This window comes from Giraffa tippelskirchi, chromosome 2 (genome assembly GCF_054371585.1).
Source record: "Giraffa tippelskirchi isolate mGirTip1 chromosome 2, T2T-mGirTip1v1.2.pri, whole genome shotgun sequence".
NCBI classification, from domain to species: Eukaryota; Metazoa; Chordata; class Mammalia; order Artiodactyla; family Giraffidae; genus Giraffa; species Giraffa tippelskirchi.
The window spans coordinates 27,055,039-27,078,115 of record NC_137276.1 but is presented as its reverse complement, the minus strand read 5'-3'; the positions used below and the strand labels follow the sequence as shown (position 1 = coordinate 27,078,115).

General features: G+C 38.5%; 1 protein-coding gene across 17 annotated transcripts in view; it reads right to left on the bottom strand.

Moving 5' to 3' along the window:
• Nucleotides 1-3,335: 3,335 nt before the first annotated feature.
• Nucleotides 3,336-23,077, bottom strand: part of NT5C2 (5'-nucleotidase, cytosolic II) — a 99,171-nt gene continuing 79,429 nt past the window's right edge. For 8 of the 17 annotated variants that reach the window (XM_081544600.1, XM_081544621.1, XM_081544642.1 and 5 more), the window contains 15 exons: nucleotides 20,741-20,858; nucleotides 19,360-19,455; nucleotides 14,779-14,870; nucleotides 14,588-14,645; nucleotides 13,479-13,572; nucleotides 12,854-12,907; nucleotides 10,570-10,653; nucleotides 9,538-9,579; nucleotides 8,241-8,348; nucleotides 7,911-7,977; nucleotides 7,056-7,226; nucleotides 5,841-5,892; nucleotides 5,665-5,725; nucleotides 5,341-5,517; nucleotides 3,336-4,765 (listed from right to left, as the gene is read on the bottom strand). In XM_081544600.1, coding sequence (XP_081400726.1) covers nucleotides 4,532-4,765; nucleotides 5,341-5,517; nucleotides 5,665-5,725; nucleotides 5,841-5,892; nucleotides 7,056-7,226; nucleotides 7,911-7,977; nucleotides 8,241-8,348; nucleotides 9,538-9,579; nucleotides 10,570-10,653; nucleotides 12,854-12,907; nucleotides 13,479-13,572; nucleotides 14,588-14,645; nucleotides 14,779-14,870; nucleotides 19,360-19,455; nucleotides 20,741-20,858 — 1,508 coding nt within the window. In that variant the 3' untranslated portion in view covers nucleotides 3,336-4,531. Of the gene's footprint in view, nucleotides 4,766-5,340; nucleotides 5,518-5,664; nucleotides 5,726-5,840; nucleotides 5,893-7,055; nucleotides 7,227-7,910; nucleotides 7,978-8,240; nucleotides 8,349-9,537; nucleotides 9,580-10,569; nucleotides 10,654-12,853; nucleotides 12,908-13,478; nucleotides 13,573-14,281; nucleotides 14,486-14,587; nucleotides 14,646-14,778; nucleotides 14,871-19,003; nucleotides 19,030-19,359; nucleotides 19,456-20,740; nucleotides 20,859-23,077 lie in introns of those variants that run through there. The other 9 variants (XM_081544671.1, XM_081544666.1, XM_081544659.1 and 6 more) reach the window with 4 other exon arrangements.

Below are 23,077 nucleotides of genomic sequence, written 5' to 3'. Positions count from 1 at the left end.
ACCCCCAATTTCTTGAAAGTGGAACAAGGTAGGGCTACATCCCAGTTAAGTGTTATCTTCTTGGGAGCCTGTTTGCTGAAGAAGAGCAGAAAGCAGGGCCAGGGAAGGAATTCTCTGTAGCATGTCTGCTCCCAGTTCGCTGCTTTGCTTAGTTTTTCCTGCTTTACTCACTTTGTCTAGGTGAGTCCTGAGCTCAAATCAGGAAATTCTCAAAGGAAAATGTGATTTTTTCCTCCTGTGAAGATGAGGTTTGCCTAAGCCTTCCCTCTGCATCCATGGGGTTGCCTGCATGTTGGTTCATTCCCGAGCTGTATCATGATAAAAACTCTGGGGTTTTTATTTCATCTAATGCATTATGCTCCCCAGTGCCTCTTGTTAACCCAGCACTTCTGAGGACAAAGATAGTGATCAGATGGTCTTGCAGAGAAAGTGACCAGTACAAAACAAATGACCTTTTTGTAGCCTGGAGTTGATTTCTGGAAACACTTTTTGAAGGTAATTCAACTTAATAGATAATTCCTTATTAAAGCCAAAATGTTTCATTATATGAGATGGCTAATAAATGTTTGGCTTCTTTGTATGATTGTTTTATCGTTTTCCCTCCAAGATCCTCACATCTCTGCTCTTTCAAAAAGTCCCAGAACAAAGCAGTGGTAATAGTGCCTCTGTGACATTCTGGTGGCATGACATCTCCCCTAGTGGATGACTGTGAGGCCTAAAGATGCAGGAGGAATTGGGTACCAGAATTCTTTGTCAGAGAACTTTTCCTGCTAGGATATGAGTGACTGTGAAGCACTCAAAATTACACATGGCAGGAATTTTAGATGAAGCCAGCTTCCCTGCGACAACTCTGCTACATCACTGACCTGAGGGCAGTGGGTCCAAAAACAGAGTTACTAGCTTCAAAATTCCCACACCCACAAACTAAACAGGTGCAAACACTGAACACTTAATATTTTTCAGTGCTGGGAAGGTGTGCATGACAAGTCCTCTTTCCAGTTTTCTCAGGAACTTGTGAGACTTGGAAGGACTAATACTGTCTTTCATGCGAAGACTGCACTCAGCTGGTTGGGCTCCAGTGTTTGTGATGTTTCCCTTGGCCTAGACTCTTCAGCCTCATCTGTAGCCCTGGCCAAACACAGCTTTGGGAGGAGCACAGTGGGAGACCAGAGCATTTGGGTGAATATATATGTACCTAATTTGATTCATGAACCAATCTGTCTAATCCATAAAGTGGAGCAAAGGTATTTTATGGTCAGTGACCAGACCAAAAATTTCTGTCATTTTAAATTAGAAAATAGAATTACTTACATTTATAGTAAGAGTTGATGAGCTTGAGAGGAAGTGTTCTGTGCTCACTCGGGAGTACTTTTTGGGGTTAAAGCTCTTTAAAGGCACTTAAAACTATCGTGTATATTTTAATTTTTATCTACCTTTGTGGGAACAAGTCAGATAGTTGTGGCCTTGGGAGGAAGACATGATGTCTGAGGGCAGGGGAGAAATGCTTGAAATTGCCAGGCTAAACAGAAAAACAGCCTTGTTCGTTCTGTAAATGAAGGCTCTCTCTCCATAGATGACTTGCTTTCTGCTATGCCTCCACGCTCAGCAGTGAGAACACCGTGTACTGCTGCTCTCCTGCTCCGGGAGGCGTGGGCTGGAACGCTGTGGGCTCCAGGAAGTCACCTGGCCGCTGTGCATGCGCATGTCCTCCCTGGTGGCTGTACACCGAGTCTTTTCTTCAAGGCTTCTCAGGTAGCTCCATGGTTGAGATTTCATTTTCAGGGCCTCCCAAAGCTGTGTATCATTTGAAATTGTTCCATTTGAGGAAAAACTTTAAGAATAGCTCTATGCTCTAGTCACCAAGAAAGAATGTCATGAGAAACCTAAGTGTTGAGACATAAACTACTGAACTGAGGAGTTGGGATTAAGTGTATGGCAATAGTTAGATCATAGTTATCATTTTTCCCACCATCAAAGAAAGGTTAAATAGTTTCCATAACGTGGAATGTGGACAGGGCTCCTACCCTTAATGTAGACTTAGATATGCCGTTGTTTGTCTCAGGCTATTTGTGGTGAATAAGCGGAGTATTTTTAAATGCTGTGGCAGCCTTGGAAAAATTGCAGGGCTTTAAAGTTGCTGACAAAATATTTCTTAAACAAATAAATCTGATTTAGGAATATCTAAACATGGACAAAGTACTTTTAAATCTGACATGTCACTGCAAGTGACTTTTTAAAGTGGTTGCTTAAAAACAACACTAACATGTCGAAAGGATTTGTAGCTCTTAGTTGTTAAGACCTGCTTTTCTAAAAGCACCTTAGAAAGGTTATTTTAGGTCTCAAAGGATCTTACGGTAGAAAACTTAAGGTCTGAACAGAACACTAAGCTTTCTTGGCTCTAAGTAACTTCTCTGAAGTAACCATTTGAATTTTACCTGACCACCTCTGTAGAGACGTATGTGCGGGCGCGTCCTTCTGCAGAGGCTGGGCTGTGTTCTGACCAGCTGGACCACTTACTCCCTAGCACTCTCTTCCAACAGGAATGAAGAATATGCAGAGAAGCAACAGCTCTGCTCTGGGTCTCAGACTCATGGAATCCTAGGTCTTTATATTTTGGTGGTCCTGAAGAAAGCTGTGACCAATAGTGGAATTCTTATTTCAGGAGTGTGCTTTTTCACTTCTCAGTCTTTGGACCCATCTAGCTGAAAAAAAATTCTTAGGTAAGATCTCATGTGAATAAAATGATACAAAATGGGTGGTAGCTTAAAGCAATGTGAGCTTGTTGGTCCTTACTCTAACAGGGAGAATATTTAAAGGTACAAATCAGCCAGATACTATCTGGCTTTGGGATCACTGAAGACATTGTCATACTGGGCAATGTCTTCATCTTGAATGAGAATAATTAATAATCTGGGTTGACCACATTTGCTACCATTTAAAACAGGAGCAGTATGTAATTGCTATCTGCAATAGCATTTCCAACCTAATACTTTAAAAGCAGCATGAATTCCTAATAGATGCACATGCCTTAATGTGACTATGTAAAGCTGTATATATTGAAAGTGGTAAAGTAATATGGCCTTGGCTAAGTTACTGAGCTGTGTTCCCTATATCTATAAAATGACTTTTGGAAAAAAAAGCCCCACCTTGTAGTCCTGTACCAAAATAGTTTACATTAAAAAACTGAGACCCATTTAAGTGCTATAAATTTGGCCACTAAACATACTAGACTATACTTCCTTTGAGAGAAAGTCAAATTGATATCACTTAGTCAAACCTAAACCCACCTGAACTAGCAGTCTATAACTGTGCTAAGGAAGAGCTCAAAGTCAGTATTACAAATATTATACTTTATTGATTCTAGAGCAGCTAATCTACCGTCCCGTGTTGACAAATAACAGAATGGAAGAAACATATGAAGGTTAAAGTGAGAGTCTACACCACTGTAGAAAATGTTGTAACAAGGTTCACTGTTCTGAAGGGGCAGTTATGATACCTTAAAGTGTACAGTAATGATCCATTCTTGTTCCAAGCAACAAGAAGTGATTTCACTTGGGAGTCTGAAGTGAATTTATTCACACTGATTTGTGCCCTCTGTTTTCTTTTCGTAAATGGTTTTCTGACTTACAAAAAAGGCTGGAATGGGGTAGCATGAGCTACCTGTATGGCCCACGTTAATGAATTTTACTCACTTACGGTAAAAAAGGAGGCTCTGTTCTTTCCGGGTGGCTTGCTCCTTTGTCCTCTTTCAGCTAAATTCTTTCCACAGATTTACCTCAGATGGGAAAAAGACCATTTTGGGGGGAAAAAAATGTTTTTTTTTTAATTTTTGCTATCAATCTAAAAACTGTTGATGTGGATGAAGACTTTTGCCTCAAAATGCAATCGCTGCAGTCCATTCCAGACCAGCCCTACAGCAAGTAGAAAACACTCCTGCAAAGCCACTGACAGCAGCCTTACCAGAGTCAGTCATGGAAAACACCTGAAAACTTGTAAAGAAACCCTGACCTTAACAGAAGACTACATTTGATAATGGAACTAATATATTTCTCCACTGATTGATATATAATACTTATGTAATGCACTGAAAAAGATGAGATTTTGGAGTAACAGCACAATTTGTACCATAACATTTTTGGATCACATCTTCCCATTGGCGTCCTTGCTCCACTCTGAGACCCTTTGCCACCCTTAGTGTATCTGGATAATACACTGCCACACACCAATGATGAAACAAGACAAGGAAACCGCGTCACAAGCCACGATGGAGCCAGTTGCATGCAGTTCAGCCCAGCTTTACCCTTACTTTCCTCCAATACAGACTCCAATTTTGAACCATCTGCAAAGAGCGCAGACACAAAACTAAAACAAGTCTCCCTATGATTAGAATATTTTAGTCTTCAGAAACTTTCCAGATGTACCTTTGTTGGAGCCCCCCACCCCCCACTAGGACCCACACAGGGAAATCCTTTGCTCCTGGGAGTCCTGCCAGAACTTGTGTAATGGGTGCTCAGCATCTGCATCTTCCTCCTCACTCCTCCTCTTCTTCCTCCTCGTCATCATCTTCATCATGGCAGTGTGTAATTTCCTGGGGGGCCAGTGGGAAGAGGTTGGGGGGTTTAATCTCACTAATTGACCGTGTCAGTTGGTGCCGCTTGTAGTCGGTATCTTTGAAATCCACTGATGTGCGGTTCCGGGTGGCGAGGGGGGACTCCATCTCATTGATATCTACATGTGTGTGTTCCACTGTTGACTCATGAGGCATCTACAACAAAGCCAGAAGTTCAGAAAGCAGGTGGAATAGACACAGCTGTCTCCCAGGTCCTAAGCCCTACCTGTGTTAGATGGCTACACAGAAACTCCCAAAATGGACCAGAGGCCAAGCCAATTCAAAGTATCTTCTTAGAACTTCCTAAAGCTCCCTATCCTCTTTTCTCTCCCAAACCCTCAAAACTGTGCCCAGATCAGATACTATAGTCTAAAACTGGTAAGATGGGAGAGAAATTCCTATTTTACAGCTAAAAAGTCTTGAAATCTAGATGAGTATTATTAACAGAATATAGGAATATAAAATTACACTTCTCTCATTTAGTACTAAATAGAAGCCTTCACCATTCAAACAACTTCCAAATCTAATTCAGAGTAAAGTTAAGCTCTGTAACATTCTGTCTTAATTGTTCTTTCTCAGACTCTTTTTTTGTGCAACCATGTAACCTAGCCATGGGCTCTGCGCAAGAAATGATCTAAACTTTCCTGTGCCATGCAGATAGCTAGTTGCAGATCCTGGCCTTAACAGTGTATCTTAAATGTAAATAGTGGCCTTGGGCTGTATTAACTCACCAAGACGTGGGCAGCTCTGAAGAGGTAGCTGAACGGGTAATACAGCAGGTTGATGAAAGATGCTGCATAGAGATCAGCATAGCGCATCACCTGACTGGCAAAGAGGGTCTGCCGGGAGCCACTGCGGAACAGGCTCCCCATCATACCGTAGCACATGTCCATGTCATGAGTTACTTTCTAAAACAGAGAACAAGGTTAATGCTCAGCTCATTCAGTAGACATTTACTGAACACTGGCTCTGTGCCACTGCCTGTATAAAATCAGAAATACAGAAATCACAAGTTTATTTTCCAAGTTTTCTCCCAAATCCCATTTGGTGGATACCTTAATACGTCTCTGGATGGAGCTGATATCTGGGCGCTCATTGCTGCTGCTGTCAAGGTGCCTGGAGACAAGAAAAATCCAGTGAAAATCTCTAGAAAGGATGTCTTGTATATCTAGGTGACTCCTGAAGAGGTAGATGGTTTTTAGGGAAGAAATTTTTGGTACGAGGAACTTACTTGTAGAGTTCAGCCAAGAAAATATCCAAGCTCTGAAGCTCTTCGAAAAGTGCTAAAGTTGGGAAGAAAAAGGAAAATGTTTTAAGTAAATCAAAAAGCATCTAGTTTTTAACTATTACTAAAAACTAAATTAAAAGGTTTCAGATATGGCTGAAGAGTAAAGCTGTAGGTGGGTGTATAAAATGACTTCCCTCACCTTCAGGAAAACGCATTAACACTGCTTGGAATCTGGCAGCAAATGACACCAGAATTTCCTCTTTAACTGCCCTTCCTCAAAACCACTAACTATACAACTTTCCCAACTGAATGCTGATTCTGAGCTTACTAACTGCCAATCCATACCCCATCTCGGGTATGTCAGCAAAGCAAGTGTTAACAGTTTCATTTTTGGGTAAAAGAATGAGTCACAAGTTCGGAAAGCTGAAAAGAAAGTGAAAGTGTTAGTCGCTAGGTCGTGTCCGAATCTTTGTGACCCCGTGGACTGTAGCCTGCCAGGCTGCTCTGTTCATGGGATTTTCCAGGCAAGAATACTGGAGTGGGTTGCCATGGCTAGCCAGAAAGTCCCACTAAGAACTACAAGCAGTAGCAACAGCCAAATATGTTGTAAGTGTGCCAGCCTTTCTCAGCCTGGGTTTCTCAAGGAGAATTAAGCAGTGATGCATCCACTGTATATAACAAATATTCTTGATCTACCATCTGTGGGAGAACTGAGAATCATATAAAATCATCTTCTTTGTTTTGCGTTTCAAACAAGGAGCCTCAGTTGAGAAAGGTGGTTACTTCTCTCTCCTTTATAAACACATTGCCTCAGTTAAGTCTCAGCAACGTTATGATAGTAGGTATTATCTTCATTTTCACATCTGAGGATACTAAGGCACAGGGTGTCTCAGCATCTGCCTAAGGGCATGAAGATATTAAGTGGTAGACCCAGGGTTACTACCTAGGCAGGCTGCGTTTTCAGAGCAGTAACAGTCTATATTTTAAAAGGATTCAAGAAAACGGGGAAACAAGATAACCTCTCCAAATTCTAGACTTGTGTGAAATATGTGGCTATATGAGAAGGAGGTGCTCAAATATTAGGACCCGTCTTCTGACCACCTCTGACTCCCTGCATACAAAGTAATGGTTCATCAAAGAGGACTGATTCATAGCTAGCCATTAAGATATAAACTAACAATAGAAAAGATTTATAAAGTAAGAATAATGGTTCCTTACAACTCTTATCAGTCCAGACATGCAGTTCCTGTGCGAGTTCAGGAATCACCAAGAAAGTTCGCCACCCTTGCCGTTTCTTTGATTTTAAAATGTCCCCAAAAATGTGATCTCCAATATACAAAATGTCTTTGCCCTTGGCTCCCAACAGATCACAGATTGTATCAGATGAACCTAAAACAATGCAATGAGAAAATAAAAACCAGCATTCCAAGTACCATAACCATTAAATAGTATATAGATTAATTTTATTCTTTTAAGTATGTGAGGAGTAGACTGGAAAAAGGGCTCACCTTTCTTAAGACAAAGACTCACCATTGTCTTTTTTCATCATTCTTTTTACTGCCTCTATGACAAAGCCTTTAGCTCCACTGTGCTGACCAGAGCTCTCGATCCCCAAATCCAAGAACAACAAAACCACGTCTCAGCTTTAGGGACCATAACCCTCCAAAGCACCACTACCATTTCTCCTCACAGGTCTGCCATTAGGTTGGCTTTGTTCAACCGCTTCTCATTCCAATAAAATATGCATCTATGTCTGTAGGAACGCCTAAAACCCCCTTGAGGCCTTGGGAACCATCCACATGATTCCAACACTGAGAAAATGCCTCAAGTATGCAGAGGAGGAGGACAGGAAAAACTGATCCTTTTAGTGAAAATCAAAGATTCATTAGGACATGCTGATAACTTCTCAAACCCATCCTCCCAACTCTTTAGTAGGTGACTGAAGTGTTTACCTTCAGGAGACGCTATCTTTAGAATACTAAAGAACATAAGTAGCACGGTGTCAGGAGGACGCCAAAGCTTTCACAGTGAGATTGAAGCACAGACTTACATGAAGGAAAGTGCGTGACTCACCCCCAGAGTAGACGATGCCATGCTGTAAGGGGCCTGTGTAGGTACCAATTTTCAGCTTGCCAGTTTTCTATGAGAAAAGAATTTGGATTTTGTAAAGCTATGACAATCTCCACCAAAAATGCTACTTGGCTAGGCAGCCAAATGAATGTCACTTTTGAATTATATTCATTTGAATTATTCAGCTATATTAATTGAGACCAAAACTCTAACTTCAAAGAGGAGATAAGGCTAGTAAGTTAAAAATACCTGTTTCCTGGGGGAAGACTAGGAAGGGGGGAAGGAGGAACATGAAGGATAATTGCTCGTGGACAGACCCTCCTCTCAACTTACAGTATCCACCTGACGCAGTACCGTGCCTTCTCCAAAGAACAGTGGTTTCCGTGCGTCCACCAAGATCAGGTCAAAGTAGGACTGCCACGGTCGGTGAGAGCTCCCAGGCTGATAATGAAGAAGCAGCGAAAGCCAAAACATCACTCCTAATCTAAAAGCACTGCTGTTTCCTCTCAAGTCGGATGAAAGGAATATATAAATACTAAGTAAAACCAGAAAATGCCACTATTAAAAACATACTGTGGCTTATTATAAGCCACATCCTTTTGAAAGCAGGCAAAGTGAAAATATAAACAATGACTCTAATAATCTCTGTATTTTAAACTATTTCACCTACTTACTAATTTATTTCAAGCAATTGAATGTGTGAAAGAGTGTGCTCATACTCTAAAAATGGGCTTAAGAGCCTCAAAGGGGCTAAGGAGAGATGCAAAAAGACAAATATGTAAGAGACGGACTAAGAAAGAGGCAGTTTAAGCATCAGAACTGAAGTATATAGCTAACACAGAACTATTATTAGCGAATTTTATGGGTTATGCTTTCAGAATGGTGGTTCCAGGTACACACTGGTCTTTGGCTCATACTGCAGGCTAATCAGCACTAATGTGGAAGGTATGCCCATTAACATTGCTTCATCCTTAACTGGAACCATGGCTTTTAACCTTTTAAGGTCAAGACAAAGAGCACTAAATACTGTGCTTTGGGGTGATCTCAAAATAGTCATTAACTAACATTTATTCACAGAAGCCTAGTGACTAGAAACCTAGTGACTAAACCTGGGTTTCTTGCATCGCAGGCAGATTTTTTACCATCTGAGCCACCAGGGAAGCCCCCTAAATTGTGATTAGTATTCATTAAATCTAAGTATGGCCATACGGAAGGAATGAAGACTTCTCTGTTAAGTATCAAAGTTAGCTGTTCTTTTGACACAAAACTCAGCAATTACTAACAGAATATAGAAGTTGTTAAGAATATATACATTTTCTGTTTCTTTTAATAAAATTATCTCTCTCAACCTGAAAATTCCTTTTTGCCACACAAATTTAGCAATTCTGTATAAAACTTCTTGGGCATAAAATTCTGATCCCATCCTACTAAATACCACAGGAATCTCTTATTTCTGTCTACCAAGTTTTCAAATTGCTAACAACTTTAAATTATACTAGCTCCTGCATTATTTCTAATATTAATGAAGATTTCTGGATGGCTCCTGACCAATTCCTTATGCTCAATATTCCAGAATATTAAATGCATTCATTATTACTAAACCAACAGTCTGTTACATTACACAGAGTACCTTGGGGCCATGTGGGAAATCAAACAGGTAAGTCATAATTTTCTGGAAAAAAGAAAATCCAACATAAGATCCATTTACTACTTCAGCAAGAGATATATGACACCTAAGTAAAGCACATACAAGACATGTCTTTTTCAATACAAAATTGTTACATTCTTGTTTCCTCTGAAGTTTATGAAATCATGGGAGTTGAAGCTAGAAATTAATGCTTCATCACAGCAAACAAATGCAAGCTTCTGACATTCTCAGTAGAACACAGGGTTCTTCCAGGAGATATTTTTATACAGATTCATCCATATATTCCTGTCAAGTTCTCTGAGTGGACCAGAACACGTATTTGGAGGTAAGGGGTGTCTGAGGTAAGGGTGTGAGAAAACTGATGGCTCACATGGAAATAACACACCGTGGCCCTCTGACTACTGTTCCCAGGACAATCAAGCCAACTTACTCCAAATCACCAGATTTCTAAATCAGCATTTTACATAAAGAGGGTTAGCGAGCACTAAGCTTGCTAGGGCTATGAACTTGTAACCAGCTTAGCAGAAGTAACATGAGGTTAAGGAATTAAATCAGCTTTTCTATATGCTTTAATCATGGCAAAAGTTTTAAGAGGTAGTAAGTTTTGATGGCTAAGAGTCAAAACATCTTTTTACCATCTCTTGCTGTCTAGCTCCCAATGGCAGGGAGGGAACGTATGTACACATGTAATAAAGGATGTAACTTTTCAAGTTGTAGAATGACACACAAAGACACAGAAGACATTTTAATCAGCACAAATGTTTTAAATAACCCCAAAATGAAAACCTCTAAGTAGCCAACCTGTAATCAGGGAAAATTGTCAAAAGAAATATTCATAAAAATTTGACAACCATTTTGATGTGTGCCATTTATTTTTGCTTTTTTCATTCTGCTTTAAAAATGAAATGGCAAAAAACTACTCTCACTTAATAAACTACCTTCTTCATTATATTCACAGTTCTTTAGTCCAAAATAATTCCTTTGTATAAAGAAACAAATATATTAAGCACTTACATCTGTATATTTATAGTCACTGTTGGTGGCAAGAAATACTTTTCCTACTTCCTTCATCCGGCTCAGAAGCAAAGGCAGTTTTCCCTGAAATGTAATTATGATGATGAGCGAAACAGTAAAACACAAACACAGATCTTCTTCCACATGTGACAGGGTTATGTCCTGATAATACACTGAACATAGCAGCTAGCCTAGCCTACCTAAAATGTGCTGAGAACATATATTAGCCTACAGTTGGGCAAAATCATCTAACGCGAAGTCTACTGTAACTTACAGAACACTGTACTTAAAGTGAAAAGCAGAATGGATGTATCACTTGTTTACCCTTGTGATCTCTTGGCTGAGTAGGAGCTATTGCTCCCTGCTGCTGCCCAGCATCTCGGGAGTATCAGAGGGCATATCACAAGGCCAGGAAAAGATTCAAAATTCAACACACAGTTTATACTGAACTGTATCATCAAATATATATATATGGTAACTGTGAGAGTGAATATATATTCACTTACACTGTGAGGTGGTCAGATACTGGACTTTTTTTTTGTCTACTGAAACAGGAACCAGGTGATACCCTTTAAGGGATGTTGGTTGGTTTCAGAATTTTGTATTTAGAAGACCACATTGTCATTGTGCATGAATTATTATATATGTAGAATATATATGATGTATATAATAGACATATATAAAATATATAATTATATGCCTATTAAAAACATAACTAACCTCTTTATGTCTGTCTTAGGAAAGAGTTTAAATTACCTTGTAATCTCTTAAAGTAAGTGAATTAAGTGTGTTCTAGATTAGGAGAAGCCAATTTTAAAGATCAGCTAAATACTCTATGGAGAGTATTAGATATGGTCTCAGTGTGTACACTTTCATTTTATGAAATACCTTGCAGAAATGGCATGATGTGTATAGACTGCAACTTGAAAGTGCCCAGACTCATCTGCAGCTACACGAGGAAATTCTGACTCCTGATGTGACCAGAAAGAGAAGAGCCTTTCCTTCTCTCACTGTAAATAGGTTCCTTTACTCAAATCCTCTTGCACTTCTCCTGAACCCCTCAGTGTTCTTTCTTGAAACAACAATCATGGACATGGGAGTGGATGAGAAATAGAAGGTACAAAATCTGAAAATAAGACATCTTTACCAAAGAACTTTGAGGGAATAATTGCATCTACTACTTTTACTCTGTAAGAAAGGAAGAAGTTATCTCATCTCAGTGCTCTGTGGGTGTGTGTCTGTGTATTTTTTATTTTGAAATAATTTCAGATTTAACAGAAAAGTTGTAAAAATAGTACAGAGGGTTCCCATGTATTCGTCATCCAGCTTCCCTTAATATTAACATCTTAACCCCAATACACGGAGAAGGCAATGGCACCCCACTCCAGTACTCTTGCCTGGAAAATCCCATGGACGGAGGAGCCTGGTAGGCTATAGTCCATGGGGTCGCTAAGAGTCGGACACGACTGAGCGACTTCACTTTCACTTTTCCCTTTCATGCCCTGGAGAAGGAAATGGCAACCCACTCCAGTATTCTTGCCTGGAGAATCCTAGGGACGGCAGAGCCTGGTAGGCTGCCGTCTATAGGGTTGCACAGAGTCGGACACGACTGAAGCGACTTAGCAGCAGCAGCAGCAACCCCAATACAATAATCAAAACTAAGAAATTGACACAATGCTATTAACTATAGACATTTAAAATTTTTATTATGTTTACCACTAATGTCTTTTGAAGTATTTTAAAGCTTTCCTCACTATTCCTGGTTGATAGGTTAAAGACAATTTAAATAACAGTCACACATGTACATTTTTTTAGATGATCTAGCACCACGGTTATGATTCAGACTACACTGAGGTGTGACTTTTGGCTTTCTACTTACTAACGATATGAACTTGGGCAAGTTACTTAATCCTGAGTCCCCAGTTTCTTCATCTCTAAAGCAGAGATAAGAAAAACTAACTCAGGGTTTTATGGAAGGTTAAATGGGATAATGAATGTAAACACTTAGCACACTGATATGTCCACAGTAACCACCCTAGCTGCTATTACTATAATTAGAGCTAAAAGGATAAATGAAATACTGGTCCTCTCTGCCTAATAAAAAACAGGAAAAACAAACCCCATGCTCTAGCTGAGGATGCTTGGTGATTATACTTGGCATGTGTTAAATTGCCAAGACAAAGAAATATCTTCTCTTGTCCATTTCATTATAAATAAGCTTGTTAATTTCCCTAACAGGTAAAGGAAACTATCATGCAGATCTTTTTTTCCCTTTACTACTTACATCTTTGACTACATACTTCTCAAGATTTTCAACTGTCTTTTCCTTAAGGGAACCCTAGAGAAAGAAAGAGAAAGCAAGAAAAGAACAAAATCAATTTTTAAGTTTATTATAAAAACTGTGTCTACTATTAGCTTAAATGCATTTCTTCAATATTTCCAAAATTAAAATGGCAGATGTGATTTGCTGAAACTCCGCCTCCAAAATGTATTTAAAATAGAAATCAAAAGGCATTTCATATTTAATTCAGCACAATTTATAATAAATGTAAACTTAATGTTATCAGCCAAGCGGGAGGTATTTGGAAAAAACAAATGGACCATAATCATCCTGAATGGATATGGTAAGTATAACCTTAACACTAAAATCTCTTCTAGTAAGTCTGGAAAATGCAAACTGAAATAAGATCTAGAAGCCAAGCACCACCACTGAGGAAAGAAAAGCACTACCTCTGTAAGCCAGACAGCCCAAGACAAGGACAAAAGTATTCTAGAGAGCTATCACTAGAGGCAAATCCCCCTTTTTTTAACAGGTGAAAAACTGCTCTGTTTGCACTTGGAAAGTTAATGTCAAACCATAAAAGACACATGCTAGGCAGTAAGCAGGTGAAGAAGCAGCTCCTAGGTACCTTGTAATGAACCCAGTCAACTGCGTCTCTTACATCCTGGAACATACTCCGGTAAGACATGAAGAGGTCCCCATCTTTAAATCCTGTTTCACAGCTACAGAAAGATGAAAAGAACATGACAGGGAATCCAAAGGAGGGTAAATAAAGGGAATACCAAACACTGCCCAGGGGACCCAAAGGTTCCTTTGTCACATAATAAAGGCTGTGTGGCTAATTCAGAAAATAATCACTCCCTAGTGAAAATCCATTCTGATCATCAGAGATGACTATAGTCGTCAATGGACTATAGTAACTGTGAACAGATACAAAATGGTAGAAGAGTATGATGGAGGCTAAAAGGCTAGTTCCAAAAATAACAGGTTGGTTTATTCATCACTTGTAAGAAACAGGTTCCCATCAAAGAAACATTTAAAACTGGTAATTTAGGTTCTCTCCACCCTGACTTTTCTGACACTGTTTCTAGGTACTAAGGTATTGTCTATTTTTTATTTATCTTAGTGACTTACTGCTCAACCAAATTTACTGCCTTGAAGTGGGTAAGGCCTAAAGAGGATAAGAAGTTAGCAAACTCTGGCACATATGGCCAAACTTACAATTCCCCCTAGAAAGGAAAGGATATCTTTTTTAAGACTTAAGCACATTTTTACTTCAGGGAGGATAAACAGTATCTTCCTCAATCAAATCTTGCTGGGCCTGGGAATGAAACGAAATTACTACCCCTGAATGGCTCCTGGGTAGCTGCTGTGAAATGAGTTGGGGGGTTTTAGTGCAATTCTGCTTGGACAGATAATCATCACACAAACCTCCCACTCAGTTGTCACAATTAGCACCTCTGCTGGCCGTCTTCATTCCCAGGAGAAGCCAATCAGAAGTGGTCCCTTCCAAACATGGCTGCAGCACACTGGCAAGGAGAGGGCCGTGTGGGAGGTGAGAGCCTGCATGGAGCTGCTGGTGCTGTCCCATCTCTCAGGCTGGCAATGTGGCATCTCTCACTAGCACTAAATTCACTTCAGAAAAGCAGAAAAGACCTACAATGGCCAGTTCTCTAAAACCCTGTACATTAATTTAAAAAAATCAATTGGAAAAAGAAAATTATAGTACACACATACCTGGTATATCTGGGACAATTAGTAAAAAAATCTACTAGGCAGGCCAACAGGTAGGTCTCTGAAAAATGAAGAATAGATAGTCATAAGCTATAAGTGAGATAATTAAAATCTGTTTATCTCCCTTGAGCAAAGACAAATGATCATGGAAAGAAGGGGAAACATCAGTATATGTAAGCATAGAATGAGTCTACCTGGTAGGTTGAATAGTGTGTTCAGAATGTAAAATCTTTCAGTGTCATCTCGTTGAATAAATTTATTTGGATACTGCTCTCTAGTTTCTGGTCTGAAAGAAAAAAAATTAACCAACATTCAAAAATAATATAACTGAGACATATTCATCATTCAAAAATTAATTCAAATATTTTGGTGGCTATATGCAAGGTGGGGTTCCAAATAATACACATGGGAAACTCTGAAAATGAAGAGGCTCACTATTTCCGCCCCTAAAACATTCTCAGTCTGGTAAGGGAGGGAGTCCCACACACAGACACTTGTACAGGTCCAAAACAGAACTCACACAGGAAAGGTGCAAAGAGCTATGAGAAAACAGAGGAAGGGGAGAGAGACCATTTCAATTTAATGGGTAGAGAAAACGGAATGCAGAGAGGAAAACCTAGGAAGAATTCAAGAAAGCCATGGCATATGAGCTGATCCTTAAAAGCTAAACAGCCCAATCCAGAAACTAGTCAAATTCAAGTAGAGAAAGGGGAACAGAAAAATAAAGCTTGAAAGATGAATTGAGGCAATCATGCTATTATTGTTTTTATATATTTTTCATCTGAGCTAAACTGTAAAAGTATTAAATTAGTAGGAGTATTAGGATAAAATGGAAAAAGAAATGTGATGTGTTGTAAAAAACAGCTACAAATCTTTCCTATCCCTTAGTAGTGTGACTCTGCAGTTCCTCCAAATAAGAGGCTCAGTCTCTCTCTCTATCCTTGAATACAGGTTTGAGTAACAGAAAATGGGTTCCAAGAAGACTTGGAAAACACTTGTGCATTAGGGCCAGTGTACTCTTGCTGGAGAATACAAGGGCCCATGCAGAAATGAGGTACCCCCGCCAACAGGCTGCCCACTGTCAGACATGTGCATGAGGCCATTTTCCATCAGCTGAGCAATTCCAGAATTACTCAGCTGACTCAGAATTTTGAGCTAAATCAAATGGCTACTGGTTTAAGCCACTAAGTTTTTAAGTCATTTATTATACAGCAAGAACTAATCCCAGTCCATGGGGTAGCAAAGAGTCGCACATGACTGAGCGACTGAACCGAACAACTAACTGACACAAACACAGCGGCCTGGGAAATCAGTTAGGGGTTCCTGCAGGAGTCCAGCTGAAAGCATGAGGGGCATGGGCATGTCCTACAGTGGGCGCAAGGGAAATGAAAGAGAAGAATTACTCAAGAGGGATTGCCAAGGTAAAAAGAACAAGACCAGAGAATTGAACAGATGTGGTAGACGAGGGACACAGAGCTGAAGATGATAATTCTCACACTAAGGTGTCTCTGAGAGGGTGGTGGTAGCGTTAACTGAAACATAAAAACTAGATAAAATACAAGAGGAGTTTTATTTTGGATATGTTAATCTAAAAGTAAACATTTTTATATGCAATTAGAAACAAAGGTCAAGAACTTAAAACAGAGATTCAAATTTGAGAGGTAGCTGGGATCATCTACACACAGGTTAACAGATGCAGTCAGGTAGACGATTAGAGCAGAAGAGGCCACTTAAGAGTGTAGAGAAAGAAAAGACTGTGTCGAGGGCCACAGAGGATATTCAAGAGTTTAAAAGAAAAAGCCAGTGAAACAACCAAATTGTTAAAGATGCATGAGAACCTTAAAGAGTGAAATAAAACACTGCAAGAGGAGGAAGGGGATAGTATTAATTATTACAGAGAAAACAAAAAGGAGAAAAACGAAAATATAAAAATGCACAGTCCTCACAATGAATATATAAAGATTAACTAATTTAAATAAAGGACACCAAATTTAAATTTCATACTCAGGATAACTTGGGTAATGTTTGTTAACTACAAATGTCATAAACTCTACTTAGGAATATAAAATCACATTAGTTCCCTGTCCTAGTCATCATTCTGAAATAAGAGTTCCCAATGAAGAATAACTTTGTGGAATATCATATCTTCTAGCCTTCCAAGATTTTCTGTAATGAAAATTAAAGCAGAAAGGAATAGTAATGATATATTTTGCTCAGTCAGGTTTAGTAAGATGACATTGTCCTCCTAAATATCTTTCCCTATTCCCTTCATCATTTAAGAGTAATTCCTTTACATAAGGAAAGTTAATCATTAGGCAATTAAAACCCAAACTGACTTATAAATACAGTTAGCAATTACATTTTGTTTAAGTGTCAAGTCATGCTAGTATACATTTAAAATGAAAACTGACTCACGGAGAGGTAATATATTATAAAAGAAGGGATGCTAGACTTAAAGTTAGGAAGAAAACAAAGTACAGTATTGCTAACTATCTGTGACTCACAGAATAAAGATTTGATCTTGACATCATCCTAACCTAAGACTTTAAAAGCCTTTACTATTGCCTGAAAAGAGGTTCCAACTCACAGGCAAGGCATGTAAGGTGATGCTTGGTGGAGCCATAATTTTTCTTCCAACTTTGTTTACCACTATATTTCAATAATTATCTCCGTTTCCTTCCATCTTCATTCTGGCCTTCTCCATGGGCTTTCTAAAGACTGTACAGTGCTAAGTACTGTTTGAATGATTCTGCATTTAACTCATAAATGATTTATTTCTGGAACAGTATTAAATATATTTCCAAAGAAGCTATTTGGAAACTTTACTGGCTTCTCTGGGGGGAAGAAAGGAGATCTGCAGATCTTGAGTTAGTAAATCTAATTGTAATTCTAACACATGGAACTGCTTCTCTTTCTTTTCTTCTCTATCTCCCACCCAATAACACAAAAATCCCTCTTTGGGAATTCATAAATAGAACCTTGGGTCATCATCATTGGGATTCTGAATTATAGTGACAATATCCATACATAAAAGAGTTTGGGTTTCTAGTATTATCTGCAGTCACTTCACCTTCTAAATCCTGCCTTTTGATATTCATGAACTTGAACAAATCCCTCGAGAGAAACAGTGAAAGAAAGGTAGATATAACTACTGGTCTAATCAGATGTGTCAGAGTAGGGTGTTTATTTCATACTGTTCTCATAGTGTATACCTGGAAATCACTGAGCCTGTGTAATGCCAGCTCAAGACTCTTTTAACGGATGATTCAATTACAAATAGGGCATGATGGTTACCTCAGATTTAAAGGAAACTCTGGTACAGTTTCAGTTAGTGTCTCTTATCACAAAAAAGTATTTACCAAAAAGACATTGTTTATTTAACAAATTTCAATGTAGACTGTGTGGTTTTTACTACTTTGCTATTGAAAATAAATAATAGACTGATACTTAACCCATATTGGTTTTAAGAGTTTTCTGACCCTAATACAGTGTCAGTGGTAAATTAAGTAGTATAATAGTAGAGAAAACGTATAACTGTAAAGCCATAATTACAGAAATTGTCAAACTGGGGTATTGTGATTTTTAAAGAAAAAATTTGAGCTGTTTCACAAAAGACACCAGACACTAAATTTTATCTGCTGTTTATTACTAGGGTGGAGAGTTCAAATTAGTAAGAATAGTGGAAATATGCTAATTATGAAAATAAAACTTATCCTTATTTGTTTCAAATAGTATCCCTCTGTATTCATTTTAACACCATGTTTAAAAAAATTTTAAACATGATCAAATACCTGAAGGTATACATTAGAATATAAAAATAATGTATTAGCTGTTAAGGAAGGTTATGACCAACCTAGATAGCATATTTAAAAGCAGAGACATTACTTTGCCAACAAAGGTCTGTCTAGTCAAGGCTATGGTTTTTCCAGTGGTCATGTATGGATGTGAGAGTTGGACGGTGAAGAAAGCTGAGCACCGAAGAATTGATGCTTTTGAACTGTGGTGTTGGAGAAGACTCTTGAGAGTCCCTTGGACTGCAAGGAGATCCAACCAGTCCATCCTAAAGGAGATCAGTCCTGGGTGTTCATTGGAAGGACTGATGTTGAAGCTGAAACTCCAATACTTTGGCCACCTCATGCGAAGAGTTGACTCATTAGAAAAGACCCTGATGCTGGGAAGGATTGAGGACAGGAGGAGAAGGGGACGACAGAGGATGAGATGGTTGGATGGCATCATCGACTCGATGGACATGGGTTTGGGTAAACTCCGGGAGTTGGTGATGGACAGGGAGGCCTGGTGTGCTGCGATTCATGGGGTCGCAAAGAGTCAGACACGGCTGAGCAACTGAACCGAACTGTTAAAAATCTTAGTCATTTATATTGCTGTAGTTTTAAATTTTTCAAAGCACTTTATGTACATATCTCTTCTGAGCAGCTACCTGAGAACTGTATTAAAAAGGAGAAAATAAAAATCTTAGAATTTCAAATAAGTCAAAGCCACTACAGTTTTTTGGGCAAGTTTCAAGATTAGCTTTGTTAGATGCTATATAATTTTAGAAGGCACTTAATTTAAACAAAATGTAACTGCTAACTATATTTATACATCAGTTTGGGTCCTAGCTGTCTAAAAAATAATTGTTAAGTATTCTTATGTAAAGGAATTGCTCTTAAGAATGAGGAAATAAGAAAGTATATTATATTGGGGAAGACAATGTCATCTTCATATTGTTTGACTATAAAAACACTAGAAAGAGGTTAAAGGTTCTTTGCACTCACCCCCTTATGAAGTTAAATCCATGTGCACAGACCAAGAGGTTTCCATAGGCATCAACTTTCAAAAGATTTCCATACAGTGTATCAAATACTAGTCCCCTATGTGAAAATGAAGATATCACCAATCATACAAAGTAAGAAAGGCAATGAAAAGAAAAATAAAAAAGAAAGGCAATGATCTAATGTAGCATTTACTCAATCACCACAAATCAACCTTCACCTTATTCAAGTTTTATGGTGGCTCAAGTATGTACCCAAAAATACAACCCTAGAGGGTAAAGCGAGTGAATAAAATCTTAAAAACGAATCCCAGAGCAACTAACAAATATTTAACTCTGTCCAGATGAATAATCACAATTGTTTTGTGTGAGAGAGCTTAATCAAACAAGATGTATACAATAATTTCTCTGAATATAGCTGGTTCTGTTCTAAAACAGAGTTTCTTTTTATTCCCTTGGACAATTGAGCTGGCTTCTATTTCCCTCTATTAGACATTTCTCGCGCCGCCTGGGGTGGCCTGCGGATCCCCTCGGATGGAAGTGCATTCCGCGGCCCAGTGACAAGTGAAGAATCCTTCCCAAGCCCGCCTGTCCAGTCTGTCGTATCTCGGGACTTTTGTGAGAGATGTTGTGAGCCTGGCGGGCTACAGTCCACGGGGTTGCAAAGAGTCAGACATGACTGAGCAACTAAGCACACATGGGACATATACAGTGGCATCTCAAAATAAGCCTCATCTTAACCTCAAATATTTCTTATCAAATCCAGAAATACAAACTGCCAAGAAGGCTCCTGAGTACCAAGTTAAGTATATTAGCAAAACAAAATATATTAGCAAAACTCCCAACAGCATAAGGGAAGAGCATCTGCAATCAGTAACCATCAGTTTTAATAATCCCTCTTCTCATAAATTTGTTGTTGTTGTTTAGTTACTAAGTTGAGTCCAACTCTTTTGCAACCCCATGGACTGTAGCCCACCAGGCTCCTCTGCTCGTGAGATTTTCCAGGCAAGAATATTGGAGTGGGTTGCCATTTCCTTCTACAGGGGATCTTCCCAACCCAGGGATGGAACCTGAGTCTCCCACATTGGCGGGCGGATTCTTTACCACTGAGCCACCAGGGAGGTCCCTTCTCATAAATGGACCTTCTTTAATAGCAGTGAAATAAGTTCAAAGTTCAAATCAGGAACACAAAAGATATGGTGTACATGAAAGGTTCACGGTAATTTCAGAAAACCAATCAAAAAGCCCTGAAGACCTTTTGATGTTTTGTCGCATCTTTTTGTTTGTTTGTGTGGGGGAGGGCGTTGGTTAGGAACACATTTGGAATTATTAATTTGGGGGACAAAAGGATGGGTCTCAATCCAAAAATAATCTTGAAAAATTACCTGGTAGGGAATGTAGAGTCATATGCAAAGCTGAGAAGCTCCTGAGGATAGCCAATAGAAACTAATCTCTCCACGGTAAGCTCAAAGCCAAGGGACTCATACTCCGGGGACTTGTACACTGCACAAAGAGGAGGTTCTCATTAAAACACAGCCAATTAAAATGGAAGGCAAACGAGCGAATTTCTACCTTCCCAATTCCTCTCTCCTACTAAATTTGCCATTTTTCTTCTTTTCCTTCAAACTCCATGTTTTGTACTGCCCCAAGTAATCACAGAACTCAACTGTTAGTCCGTGGAAATAGGTCATGTTATGATAAGAGTAGCAGCAACAAGATGAATTTATCAGGCATTCCAGGTTTCTTCATTCTTAGGAAACCTAATCCAATCATTTTTTTCTTTTTTATTCTTCTATACCCACAATCTAAAGGCGGGGGGGGAATGTAATATGCACAGCTATGGTATTAACCATGGGAATATAATTGATATAAAACTAGATAGAGAGGTCTATATAAGCTGCAGTCCTCACTGATGTGCATGACTGGTATAGGAATCCTTCAAAACTGTTTTTTTTAAAGAAGACTAGTCTATTTTTAGAATTACTATCTGGCTTAGTAGTTGCCTTAAACTCCTCCAACCAGCATAATTCTATTTGTTAGGATTTACGTGTTTTCTTTATCAGTCCTAACAATGTCATAGCCATCGAAATTGCATTTTACAAATTATTAGTGCTCAAACAACCATAAAAAGACATGTCTAAGACAGGAAGTCTGGATATGAATTGGGAATCAGACATTGAAGAATTATAACTCATTTTATTAGACCTGATTATGGAAGAATGAATATGTGCACGTATATATATATATATATATATATATACCTCCTTATCTGCAGAGAACAATGAGTTTTATAGGTGAAGTAAAATAGATTTTGGAATATGGGGGTTTCTCTCAAATATAATGTATGCCTGAAGTTTTCTATAATGAAAAACCTTTTCAGAATCATCACAGTTCAGTATAAAGAAAATGTTGCTCCTTTAAACAGGTTTCTTCCAAAATAAAAGATGTAGGTAGACATCCTTCCATCAGTTTTCTAGGAGCAGGTAAGCCATATTAAAAATTAAAAAAACACCTGCAATCTTGCTAACTGCCAAATGAGGCCAAAAAAACTCCCCAAACATCCTATTCTTAGGTCTCATAATAATGAAACTATTATTATAGTTCTTCTATCTACAATTAACCTATAGCCTATGGCTCAAATGCACTCTTCATTGTAATTAGTCTGCCTATCCAAGTTAGAGCTAATATTTTAATGAATATGATTCAACTTTCCCTTTCGGAAAACAATCCTTTAGAATATTTCTGGAAATACATAAAAGAAAACAGTAATACTGGTTGCCTCCAGAAGGGAGCTGAGTAGCTAACAGATAGGAGAGGAAAGGAGACTTTCATGTACCTTCTTCTGTACCTTTAAAACTTGCAATACGTTAATATATTTATCCTTTTTAAATTGAAATTTTTAAAAACAAGGTGAGCTTTCAAAATCCTTCAATAAACATTTGTCATATTAAAAAGCCTACAAATTTTAAAGTCCTTTAGGAGATGCTTAAGTCTCAGCTCACCAGAAAAATGCCAAAAGAAGCTGTCATTTCTTCTGTGGAATGATGATTTCATGCTAATACTAACTCTGGCTAACATTTTCAAAACTGGCTATATTTTTCTCCTCCTCTCAATTCCAGTGCCATCCTCACCCATCCTCCCACCAAAAACTTTTTAAATCCTCAGGCATGGAAGATGCCCACTGTTGTAAAGGAAGTGCTATGTATATATACATGCAAACCGAATAAGAGCTGGTGTATTATAAAAACTAGGAAAGCATGGTATCCACTGATGTCAATTTGAATTATTTTGAGAATATAAAATAATATCTCACCACCCATGCTTCCGCATCAACTGAAAGCAAACTTCATTTTAACAAAATTTTCACAAAACAAAGATTACGTCTCAATCCTAACAAAGCTCCACTTACTTCAAACAACATTTTATTTAATGGAACAAAATTCCTGTATAGCAAAGTCATTTGGATAATCCACTGACACTTATCCTCATAGGATTTGGCCCATATAAAATGTTTTCAATTATTAAATTTTCATAAAGATAATTTGCTGGATATGACTTAAGAATGGGAGACAGAAACAAAACTTAATCATCCCCACTGATTACCTCTAAATGAACAATTTTCCCTAGTTAGAGAAGTGATGAAGTAAGCAATAGTCATTAAAATCTATTTCTATGAGGCAATTTGGACTGAAACTCAAATCAATTTATTGAGAATTTTTAGT